General features: G+C 41.8%; 1 protein-coding gene across 1 annotated transcript; it reads left to right on the forward strand.

Moving 5' to 3' along the window:
- Positions 1-2: 2 nt before the first annotated feature.
- On the forward strand, positions 3-8,423 carry SF3B6 (splicing factor 3b subunit 6). Its single transcript, XM_005576439.5, has 4 exons — positions 3-165; positions 2,121-2,239; positions 7,846-7,984; positions 8,148-8,423. Exons 1-4 carry the CDS (start codon positions 136-138, stop codon positions 8,235-8,237), a joined length of 378 nt encoding a protein of 125 aa, XP_005576496.1. The 5' UTR covers positions 3-135; the 3' UTR covers positions 8,238-8,423.
- Positions 8,424-12,629: the final 4,206 nt, after the last annotated feature.

Here is a 12,629-nt window from a genome sequence, read left to right on the forward strand (position 1 = left end):
CTGTAACAGCTTCCGGCGGGTCCTGGATGTTGATGTCCTGCGTCTAACGCGGTGTAACGCCTGAAACCGAGCGAGCTCCGGAGGGGTCCGGAGGAATTTCAGTATCTGCTACGGTAACCTTATCAGCCCGCCAAGATGGCGATGCAAGCGGCCAAGAGGGCGAACGTGAGTACCGGGTGTTCTGCAGAGGTTGGGAGAACTTCGGGTTTGCCTTTATTAGCCCGTGGATCGGAGCATTCTTGCCCCTCCTCCGTCCCCAGAGCGGAGAACTCCAGAATTCCTATCCTGTCAGCGAAGACACTATCCTGGCCCCATCCTCGGAGATATGCTCCTTGAGCGACATTTCTGCCCCCACCCCTTTTGAGAGTTCCTCAGTCTCTAACCTAGTGTCAGTCATAGTGTTACCCCTGTAGCCTCTTTGCTTGACCTGCACCTAAGGACCTGGCATTAGGATTATCTCCTTGGCTTAAACTCGATAGCGCAGAAGAGTTCTCAACTAACTTAATGGTTCACCAACAATTGGGGCCTGGGATTCCCCTCAGATCATGGAGCTTTTCGGATCCTTCATTAATATATTAATTAAAACAATATTTTTTGAGCACCTACTATGTATTCTGCTTGCCATGTGGGACATAATTCATCAGTTATATTTATTGAACAGCTACTATGTGGCAGACACTAGTCTTACATATTGGGAATACAGCCGTGAATAAAACAAGTCCTTCTGCTTACATTCTAGTGTTTGAGAGTGCAGTGTTATGGAAACTTTAAAAAAAAACTCAAAAGAGAGATTAGTCAACTGTAAAACGCTTAGAGGTATAAGATGAAGGTAGGCCATGCGAGGTGGCTCATGCCTGTAATCCCTGCACTTTGGGAGGCTGAGGTGGGAGGATTGCTTGAGCCCAGGAATTCAAGGCTGCCTTGAGCCATGATTGTACGACTGCACAGCACTTCAGCCAAGAGACAGAACAAGACCCTGACTCAAAAAAAAAATTTAAAAAAAAGAAAAAAGAAAAGACAGACAATTGACCATTGGATATGTAAATGGAGACTTTTGGTGACCTTGATGATAGGAATCATTTCAGTGGATGAAAGCTTGATTGCAGTGGGGTGAAAAGATGGTGAAAGTTGAGAAAATGGAAACAGCAAAGACACTGTCTGTGAGTTCTCATGTAAATAGGAAGTAGGGAAATTAGATGATAGTTGACTTTTTTTTTGAGAGAGAGACTCTCACTCTGTCGCCCAGTCTGGAGTGCAGTGGTGCAGTCTTGGCTCACTGCAACCTCTGTCTCCTGAGTTCAAGCAATTCTCCTGCCTCAGCCTCCTGAGTAACTGGGATTACAGGTACCCACTGCCACACCCGGCTAATTTTTGTATTTTTAGTAGAGACAGGATTTCTCCATGTTGGACGGGCTGGTCTCGAACTCCTGACCTCAAGTGATCCACCTGCCTTGGCCTCCCAAAATGCTGGGATTACAGGCATGAGCCACCGCACCCAGCCAGATAGTTGACTTTTTAAAAGATGTGTGATATAGGCGTGTTTTTATGCCAATGGGAGCAATCCAGCAGGGTGTAAGAAACATGATATGGAAGAAAGATAGGTTAAGTCCAGAAGTGGAGGTTTTTAGTAGATGAAGGTTGGCGTAGTAATAGAGGAAAAGTAGTTGGATATAGATGAAAAGTATTTACCAGTTGGTCATGTCTATTTTCTCCAGGAAGCAAGAATCAGGGTCATCTCCTGGGATGGGCAGGGAAGAGGCTACAGCCCAACTCAGGTGTTAGCAGGAGTGATGGTGGTAAGGTTTGCGAAGGCCTACAGGTACCTACCACCGTGCCTGGCTAATTTTTAAAATTTTATGGGGGTCTCACTATGTTGTCCAGGCTGGTCTCAAACTCCTGGGCTCAAGTGATCCTCCCACTTTGGCCTCCCAAAGTGCTGGGATTATAGGCATGAGCCACTGCACCCAGCCTCTTGTTGCTTTTTCAAAGATCTTCCCATTTTCAGAAACATCAAATTATACCTCTTATTCTTGGCTTATTATTATGTATCATTAAGAATTTTTTTAAATGGTAGCACTTCTGCCCCTAATTATAATAACAATACATATTTCTCATTTTAGATTCGACTTCCACCTGAAGTAAATCGGATATTGTATATAAGAAATTTGCCATACAAAATCACAGCTGAAGAAATGTATGATATATTTGGGAAATACGGACCTATTCGTCAAATCAGAGTGTGAGTCTTACTGAGTCATTTAAAGAAAATGATAGCATAATCTGTAATCAGAATTTTAGCTGACGATGAGGCCACCCTGTGTTGTGTGCGATGCAGCAACCCTTACCAAGAGCCTAGAGACTAACAGATTGAGATCAAAGAGATGAGATCTTTTTGAAGGAGGGAAAAAACCTACTGAGACCCTAATGATCCAGCTCAGTGAGAGCCAAGAAGAGGATTTGAGTTTCCTCAAAGCATTTGTTGAAGTAGTAATGAATGCTTTGAGGAAACTGGTTGAGAAGGGAAAGAACTAACATTTATTGCCTACCCATTATTTGTAAAGCTAGCTGTTACACTGTGTTTTTTGTATGCAGTAGCTCTGTAATTTTCTCAACAATCATCACTGTCTCTTTAAATAACTCCAGAATTTCTGAATAAGTAAAAAAGTATAAAAGTAACAGAAAAAAATTATATTTTCAACTACAGCTCTTTCAGTTGAAGATTTGAAAGTATAGAGGAAAACATCTAATTACAAGCATTCATGTTTTAATATAAAGATTGGGGCTCATACCTTCAAGTGACATTTACTGGACATCTACTGAATACCATTAACCATAATAAGTGCTTTTATTTGGATCAACAAAACTATAGCCCTGAGAGTAAAGTACCTTTCTAGTCTTACAGTGCTTAGTGATAAATTCGTCTGACTCTAAATTGAACCTCTGCATAACACAGTACCATATATAGCCCCTGATACCCTAACTCATATGAAAAGGCTAGTGACTTAAGAGTCCATCTGAAAGGATTTCTAAAGCTTTTATTTTTAAAAAAAGTATTATTTTACCCCGGTATTGACTACATATAAAGTTTTTATTTCTAGTCAGAATTCTGTGTTGTATGACTTAAGAGCTCCTTCCTGGCTTTAGGACTATTAGGTCTTGAGGGCCCTCCTTTTGAATGACACGGTCCCTCCAGAGAGTAAACCAAGAGCTGGAACTACATGATCATTGGTACTCAGATGGGGATGAAAGTGAACGTGTTATAGACCAGCTGTCCTTTTTAGGAGGTCTCAGTCCTTTGAGCATCTGATAAAAGCTTTAGACCACTCCACAGAAGAACGCACACATGTTGCATATATTTCAGGGGATACACGGACTCTAGGTTTAGAAACCCTGCTCTAGATATATAAAGAATGGTATACAAGGTCAGGAGTTCAAGACCTGCCTGGCCAACATGGTGAATCCCTGACTTGGGGATCAGGAGACAAGATTCTACTTCAGGCCTTGTTACTAGCCGTGTGTGTGACTAGTTGCCTAGATTTTTTGGTTTTCTGTTCATGTATGAGATAATCTGGGTGGTGGCCTTTTAGCTTTTAATGTGGAAACAGCATGGATTGGTTGTAAGGCCTGGGTTAAAATACTGGCTTGCCTACTCTTGTGAAACTGGAGAAAATATTTAACCTTATCTGGGCTTCAGTTATCTATGAAATAGTCTTCCTAACCTACTGTCTTAAAAGAATTTTAGTTTGGATGAAATTAGACAGTGTCTGTGAAGGTACTTTATCAGTTTTCCTTCCCAGTGTACATTAGCCACTCCTCTGCTCCTGTAGCGTTTCCATGTGTCTCTCCTAGGTTAACACGTGGTTTTGCTGTTGTCTCTATACTCATCTGTCACCCTGGGCAGACTGTGAGTTCCTCCAGGGCTCATATCATATATTATTTTTGGTTTTGTGTTGATAGCACTTGCGCGAGACATGGTAAGCACCCAGTGTATACTAAATGAATAATATAGAAAATAGTAGAAGAGGCCAGATGCGGTGACTCACACCTGTAGTCCCAGCACTTTGGGAGGCCAAGACAGGCAGATCACCAGAGGTTAGGAGTTCAAAACCACCCTGGCCAACATGGCGAAACCCCGTCTTTACCAAAAAAATACAAAAATTAGCTGGGCATGGTGGCACGTGCCTGTAATGCAGTTACTCAGGAGGCTCAAGTGGGAGAATCGCTTAAACCTGGGAGGCTGAGGCTGCAGTGAGTGAGCTGAGATCACACCACTGCACTCCATTCTGGGTGACAGAGTGAGACCCTGTTTCAAAAAAAAGAAAAGAAAATAGAATAATAATATAAAAAGTGGTTGTGATTGGTTTATAAAGGCATTATAAAGTTTATTGATAGTACTCAATTAAGGGATGCTTGAATCAGTGAAGTCAGAGAATGTTTCAGAAAGCCAAAATGAAAGGACGGAATAAAGCAGGGGCATCTTAAGAAGAGTGCAGAGCAGCTCAGAACGTTTGTGCTTCTATTTTCCTTGTATCTGGAATGGTTTTCACCAGCTCATCTCATGCCTGGCTCCTTCTTATTCTTCGGGTCTCAGCTTCAATGTCACCTTTTCAGAGAGGTTTTCCCTGACCACCCTAGCTGAAGTAGCTCCCTGTTTCCCTATCTGTTACAGAGCTTTCTACTTCTTTTATGAAACACTTCTTTTTTTTTTTTTTTTTTTTTTTTTGAGATGGAGTTTCGCTCTTGTTGCCCAGGCTGGAGTACAATGGCACGATCTTGGTTCACTACAAACTCTGCCTCCCAGGTTCAAGTGGTTCTCCAGCCTCAGCCTCCCGAGTTACTGGGATTACAGGTACCCACCACCATTCCTGGCTAATTTTTGTATTTTAAGTAGAGATGGGGTTTCACCATGTTGGCCAGGCTGGTCTTGAACTCCTGACCTCAGGTGATCCTCCCACCTCGGCTTCCTAAAGTGCTGGGATTACAAGCATGAGCCACCATGCCAAGCTGAAACATTTCCTAAGATTTATAATTATTTCAGGGCCGGGCACAGTGGCTCACGCGTGTAATCCCAGCACTTTGGGAGGCCAAAGTGGGCAGATCACAAGGTCAGGAGTTTGAGACCAGCCTGACCAACATGGTGAAACCTCGTCTCTACTAAAAACACAAAAATTAGCTGGGTGTGGTGGCGCGCGTCTGTAATCCCAGCTACTCAGGAGGCTGAGGCAGGAGAATCGCTTGAACCCAGGAGGTGGAGGTTGCAGTGAGCCAAGATTGCGCCACTGCACTCCAGCCTGGGTGACAGAGTGAGATTCCGTCTCAAAAACAAACAAACAAAAAAGATTTATAATGATTTCATATTTATGTAATATCTTTCTACTGCCTGAATATAAGCTTGAAGGAAGGAAGGGATGATGCTTGTCTTTTTCACTATTGTATTTCTAGTGCCTGTCACAGAAAGAACATAGTCTATATGTGTTGAATAGGTTAATAGAAGTTTAGGGTACAGGAGCTTAGGTCTAAATTATAGATTGAGAAACAGCTGTTTTTCTGTTCCATTACTATAATCATGCTTTATTGTATACCTGGCACCTGGCACTAGGGTGACCAGCCTTCCCAGTTTTCCCAGTACTGAGAGATTTTCTGGGACACTGGACTTTTCAGTGCTAAAACCTGGACAGTCCCAATCAAATCAGGATGATTTGGTTTGACCCTACCTGGCATGTAGCAGACACTTGGTACTTTTTATTTTTTAAAACTCTTTCATACTTGTTACCTCTTTTGATTATTAAACCCACATGGAAGGTAGGGCACGTGATAGAGCCTGATGGCACTGGACAGGTGAAGCAGCCGAAGCTCAGAGAGGCTAAGTTACATGCTTAGGTGTTCTTATTCCTACTCTAAGATTTTAATGCCAGTCAAGAAAATTGCAGCACTTTGGGAGGCTGAGGCGGGTGGATCACTTGAGGCCAGGAGTTTGAGACCTGCCTGGCCAACATGGCAAAACCCCATCTCTACTAAAAATACAAAAATTAGTCGGGCATGGTGGCGCACGCCTGCACGAGAATTGCTTGACTCTGTCTCAAAAAAATAAGAAAATAATGTTAGCTCAGTGTCCAATACGTGGTAGGTACAAATACATGCCTTTAAAAGTTCAAATTATAGTATGGCTCTCAAGGTGTGAGGTTGATGATAATTAGGGCTGGGAAACTTAAGATGGAGAGTCTTTAAAGTGGGGTTAGTGTCTATCCCTGTTCTAGTTCCTAAGAAGATATGAGAGGAAGAAAGAGAGTTGCTTTGTTTTGTTTTGAGCTTCCTGGACAAAGTGAGTGTGAGAGAATTGATAGGAGAAAGTAGATCTCCACTTTTCAAAGGCATATTAGCATCTGCCTTATGCATGGCACTAAAGGAGTGAATGAAGTACACATAAGATCACCTTTGCTCTTAAGGAACTGAAAATCTTGTTAAGTTTTTAAAAGTCAAAAGTCTGAAAGTTGTTAAGACTTCCCAGAGCCTAAAGAACATTCTAAAACCCCTTGTCAGGCCCACACAACCTGACAAAGTGAGCACATTCATTGACAGTGGCACCCTCCAATCACCCGCAGTACCCTATACCTTTTCAATTTTACAGGAAGCACAAGCTTGAGCAGGGCCCAGACTATAGTCCTGTCCTAGATCAAGTCTAGGCAGCTACCTCCTCTTCCCATGGCTCCACTGCTTTTACTCAACCCAATGTAGGGACTGTGGCAGATGGAGAGTCAGCCCACAGTCTTAAACCTCATTCCACAGTAGTTGCACTGGGTAGTTGGAACACAGATGGAGGCAAGGGGGCCATCTTGTCACCCAGAGCCTGAACTGAGTGAGACCTCTACCCATTGTCTCCACTAACAGTCACATGGCCATCTGCTGCCTGCAGTTTAGTGTTCCATTGCTCCTCAAACCTCTCTACCTCTCCCAGAGGAAGTTGGTGAGGTGAAGGAAGGAAGTAGCCAGGAATACCTACACTAACAGCAACCCCGTATCCATGAGTAAAGTCAGCTTCCACTTCCAGCCACCGTCCAGCATTCTGCCCTGGCTCACAGATAACCCTGTCCACAAGCACACTTCCACTCCCATCTTCGCAGAAGCCTAGCCCTTCTCCTTAGCCACACAGCTGTAGCATGCATTAGCATTTGAGTTGTATTAAAAATGAATGTAGACCGTTTGTGTTGGCCCATGCCTGTAATTCCAACACCTTGGGAGGGTGAGGCAGGCGGATCATGTGAGGTCAGGAGTTTGAGACCAGCCTGGGGAACATGACAAAACCCTGTCTCTACTAAAAATACAAAAATTAGCTGGGCTTGGTGGCACATGCCTGCAGTCCCAGCTACTTGGGAGGCTGAGGCACAAGAATCACTTGAGAGGCAGAGGTTGCAATGAGCTGAGATCATGCCACTTGCACTCTAGCCTAGGCAACAGAGTGAGATTCTATCTAAAAAAAAACAAAAACAAAACAAAACAAAGACATCGTAGAGCCAGTCAGGGTGGCAAGAGCACTTGTAGTCCCCACAACTCGCGAGGCTGTTCTGTGTAGTAGCTATGTTCTTAGTATTCCTGATGTGACAGTCAGCTTGACCCATAGATATTTTACTTAAGATAAAAGCAAAAAGCAAAATTACCTAATTCAAGAAATTACAGGTTTATCCAGTATATCTATCCATGTTTATTTCCTCTAATGGTTTCAGGTTGATTTCAAAATACTTAACTAAAAACATATTTCAATTTACTGTTTTTAAAAGACAGTTCTGTAAGTCAACTATCAATGCTCGGTAAATGTATATCTTAATTAAATTTGATTTAACTCTCCAGGGGGAACACACCTGAAACTAGAGGAACAGCTTATGTGGTCTATGAGGACATCTTTGATGCCAAGAATGCATGTGATCACCTATCGGGATTCAATGTTTGTAACAGATACCTTGTGGTTTTGTACTATAATGCCAACAGGGTAAGTAAGTTCTCATTGTGTAGTGATCTCATTTGAGAATTAGTGTAGAACTGTACTGTGATGATATATGTCTACTGTGACTTTGTTTTTTGGCTAATGCTATTGATGAAATTCATTTGGCTATAGATTGGTAATTTAATTTTGGTGCTTACCACATTTCCAGGCATTTCAGAAGATGGACACAAAGAAAAAGGAGGAACAGTTGAAGCTTCTCAAGGAGAAATATGGCATCAACACAGATCCACCAAAATAAATGTTTTCTACATTTTCATTTTGGACTAAATCCCATGAATGACAATTTTCCACTTTTTTTTCCTTTTTAATTAATACTAAATATTGTGATTTCTAATTTGAGGTTCAACATGACCTACTTGAAACTTTGATACATATTAGAATACATTGTGTTAATAAACTTACAGCTTTTTGTGAAACACCTCAATCTTTTCTCTTGAACTTTCCCTTCCTGTTTGATACCAGGAAAAAACAGTCGAAGCTTATCAACAATTGTAGGTGCTCCTAGGGATTCTGTGCTTCTTGAGAACAGGACCTCTTAACGTAAATTCTTAATGCCTCCAGGGCCCAGTGCAATGCTTAGCCATCAAAGGAACTTGCTGTTTATTGAATGTCTATTAATAATTAAACCTTCATAACAACTCAGTGAAGATAGGTATTTGCATTTTGCAGGTGAGGAAACCAAAGCTCATGATGTTGGTTGAATGAATAAAATGCTAACATACAAAGCTGGTGTGATAACAACCAGTTATTAACCAAGCCTTTACATGTGAATAATGCTTGCTTTATAGTTAACAAAACACCTTTGTCAATATGGGTACCCTTGTCTTTAGAACAGAGGTCTGTTATAGAAATGGTCACTTAGATGATAGTACATTGTTAGAAACTTAGATTTGCCTCTTTAAATTTTTTAAAAAATTATTATGGGTACATAATGGTTGTCACATTGGTAGAAATTTGAGAGCAAGCTGCTTGGGTAGTGGTGTTGGTTGTTATATGTCTAAGATTGTATTTATGTAGCCTTTTCCTTTAGTTATTAAGCATCTGTATATATTTTGGACCTTAGTTCATAATATATCTTTACCATAAATAAAATACTTAATGTTCATTCTTATTATCATAAGTTCCCATGACATGGAAATAGTATGGTTATTACCCCATTCATCATCATGGCAGCTTAGGAGAATATAGCAATGATTTGCTTTTTATTGCTTAGGCATGGACCAAATGGGAAAACATGGACTAATTGTTTTGTGTGTAATTGGAACCTAAAATCAATTTGAAGGGTACATACACTGAATCATTTCAATGGACAAAGAGCATCAATTCTGCTTTTAATTGTATCTGAGTGTTTTTTGAAAGCAGTGTAAGAGAGTAGAGTCATTTCTAAGGGTGGGCAGATAAGAAAGGAGCCAGAGCTGTAATTTTCTTTTGAATGCTTTTATGAGTGCATTATTGGTTTTTGTAATGCATGTTGTGCCTTTAGGTAATGTAAAAATTTTCTAAAAGACTTTCTTGTAAGAGAAAAACTGAAATTAGACTTTAAAACTTAGAGTGTGATTTGTCTAAGTGGCAGGCTAGCTTGCCTCTGGTGTAGTTGTTTTAATAACAAGGAGAAATTCCTTCTATTAGCAATCATGACTAGTCCATCATTTGGATTGATATATGTTAGCTGAATTTCGTGACCTAAAGTTAAGACGTTTAAAACTTCCCTCTAATTTGGAAATTCCATATCCTGTCCCAATTAAGTTACAAGAACTTGCACTCAGTGGACAAACACTGACCCCCCACTCTGCACACAGTACTGCACCAAAATGCTGAGGATATAATTACGATCAGTCCTTTGCACAAGGCATCCAAAGCTCAGTTTTTCAAATGCTTTTAAGAGTGCAGCAGATGACTGTGTTTATATGTGCACACATGTGTGCCAGAGCTGCTTGACTTTCATCTAGGTTAAATTTTTGAGTTTCTAAGAAAAAATTTGTATGAATAGAGAATTCATTGACTGAAAGTTTGAAAACAACTGACGTGACCTTGATCTTATTTTTTTATTTTTTTTATTTTTGGAGACGGAGTCTGGCTCTGTCCCCCAGGCTGGAGTGCAGTGGCCGGATCTCAGCTCACTGCAAGCTCCGCCTCTCGGGTTTACGCCACTCTCCTGCCTCAGCCTCCCGAGTAGCTGGGACTACAGGCACCCGCCACCTCGCCCGGCTAGTTTTTTGTATTTTTAGTAGAGACAGGGTTTCACCCTCTTAGCCAGGATGGTCTCGATCTCCTGACCTCGTGATCCGCCCATCTGCCTCCCAAAGTGCTGGGATTACAGGCTTGAGCCACAGCGCCCGGCGACCTTGATCTTATTATTGCTCTTCTGTTTAACAACTTTAGTGGCTTTCACAGGCCAATGTCCAAACTCATTAGTATGCTGCATCATAATTTTCTGCATCATCTTTTAAAGCTCCAGTAAAATGGTTCATTTCCCAGTTTACCTGCAGTGCCTAGTCTGTCCTCTCCAGGTGCTAGCCAGTATGTGTTTGCACTTTTGGGGGAGTTCTCTTAGTGGGTGTCTTCTTTGACCCACCTCAGCTATAAATACTCTAGACCAAGATATTTTATATACCCCATAGTGGGCACCTGAAATAGTCCTTGATGCCATATTTAGTTATTGGTGTCACAGGAGAAAATATGCATATGTCTTTTATGCAGGCTGACTTCTAAGAAATTATTGTAGGCATTTGTGTCATCAAAGAAAGCCAGGAACCAAGACATTCTGAAGGAAATACCTTCTGGCTGGTCTAGTCCCACAGTAGAGGTGAGCACAGAGACTTTGGGTGACTACAATGCAAGGCAGTTCCTTTCTCTTATTTTGTGCGTCCTAAACCTCTGCTTCTTCATTAGCTCCTCCACCCTCAGCAAAGGAATACAGCCAGGATTTCTTGGAGACAAAAAAGGTAGATCATGTAGCCAAGATGATATGGCCTCATAGCATGTATATGACATCATGTGACATGTATCAGTGGGTCTATGAGGAACACTAGCAGTACCTGTTACCAGCCCCTCCCTCCTCAATCTTGAAACAATTCCAAGTTGTCACTGATAGAAAACCCTATTGGCTGAGTGCAGTGATTTAAACCCGTAATCCCAACACTTTGGGAGGCTGAGGAGAGAAGATAGCTTGAGGCCAGGAGTTCGAGACCAGCCTGGGCAACATAGTGAGATTCCCCCATCTCTATTTTTTTTTTAATAATAAATAAATGCTTAAAAAAAAAAAAAAGAATAATCCCAACTATGGCCAGGAGTTTTTCTCACCCTATACCAACTGAAAGAAAAATGTTTGAGGCTGGACGCAATGGTTCACGCCTGTAATTCCAGCACTTTGGGAGGCTGAGGCAGGCGGATCACAAGGTCAGGAGGTTGAGACCATCCTGGCTAACATGGTGAAACCCCGTCTCTACCAAAAACACAAAAAATTAGCCGGGTGTGGTGGCGGGCGCCTGTAGTCCCCGCTACTCGGGAGGCTGAGGCAGGAGAATGGCATGAACCCAGGAAGCAGAGCTTGCAGTGAGCCAAGATTACCCACTGCACTCCAGCCTGGGCAATAGAGTGAGACTGCATCTCAAAAAAAAAAAAAAGAGAGAAAAATGTTTGAGCACATTGCCCCAGGCTCCTCTGACCTATACATAACCTATACCAATAAGTGGGTTGATTTTAAAACCTAACTGGTGTTTCTGGTCAGTTACAATAAATGTTGATGAAATAAGCACTATATGTGGAAAGAAGTTCAGAATCATACATTTTTCCCAAAAGTAATTCCTCAGTGTAAGTCAGAACAAATCTAGGTGAAACTAAGCAGTGTATGTGAAAACAAGCTCAGAATCACACCTTGTTTTCACAAGGAACTTCCCAGTGTGAGTTAGTATATGACTTCAAGCCCTTAATACACCTTTATTTGTTTGGACGCACAAAGTGTTCTGTTTCCATCTGGGTGAGTGGGGTTCATCCCTCTGGCTGTAGTCCAAACAAAGATTGCAAGAGCACATAAGGTGCTCAAATCCCACATCTGATTGCTAAGCTACAAGATTTGGAGCCTGTATTTCTTTAGTTATGTAGAGGAGGATTCTGAGCCTGAGATGAGTGGCAGGTAATATCTACTTTGCAGGGTTGCTTAGAGGATCAATGGTAATAATTTAAAACTATATACAGCCAGGCACAGTGGCTTACACCTGTAATCCCATCACTTTGAGAGGCCAAGGCAGGTAGATCACTTGAGGTCAGGAGTTCAAGATCAGCCTCGTCAGTATGACAAAACCCTGTCTCTACTAAAAATACAAAAATTAGCCAGGCGTTGTGGTGAGCATGAGAATCATTTGAACCCAGGAGGCGGAGGTTGCAGTGAGCCAAGATTGTGCCACTGCATTCCAACCTGATTGACAGAGCAAGACTCCATCTCAAATAAATAAAAAAATAAAAAAGTATGTAGAACAAGGCCCAGCATGTAAAATGCTCACATTGTAGCTATTATATTTATCACTCGCCTAGCCACTTGGAACCCTGCTTCCTTTCCACTCTTTCCCAGGGGCAACTGGCTTGTGTGGTCCACAGAGCACTTCCTACCTAAAATAAGGATGGACAGGAG

The sequence above is a fragment of the Macaca fascicularis genome, chromosome 13 (assembly GCF_037993035.2).
Source record: "Macaca fascicularis isolate 582-1 chromosome 13, T2T-MFA8v1.1".
NCBI classification, from domain to species: Eukaryota; Metazoa; Chordata; class Mammalia; order Primates; family Cercopithecidae; genus Macaca; species Macaca fascicularis.

Bases quoted from the DNA above. Each gene is read 5' to 3' on its own strand.
- SF3B6 (XM_005576439.5), top strand. From the start codon at position 136: ATGGCGATGCAAGCGGCCAAGAGGGCGAAC. The intron at 2,240-7,845 runs GTGAGTCTTACT...TTAACTCTCCAG, and splicing joins CCTATTCGTCAAATCAGAGT to GGGGAACACACCTGAAACTA. The intron at 7,985-8,147 runs GTAAGTAAGTTC...CCACATTTCCAG, and splicing joins TGTACTATAATGCCAACAGG to GCATTTCAGAAGATGGACAC.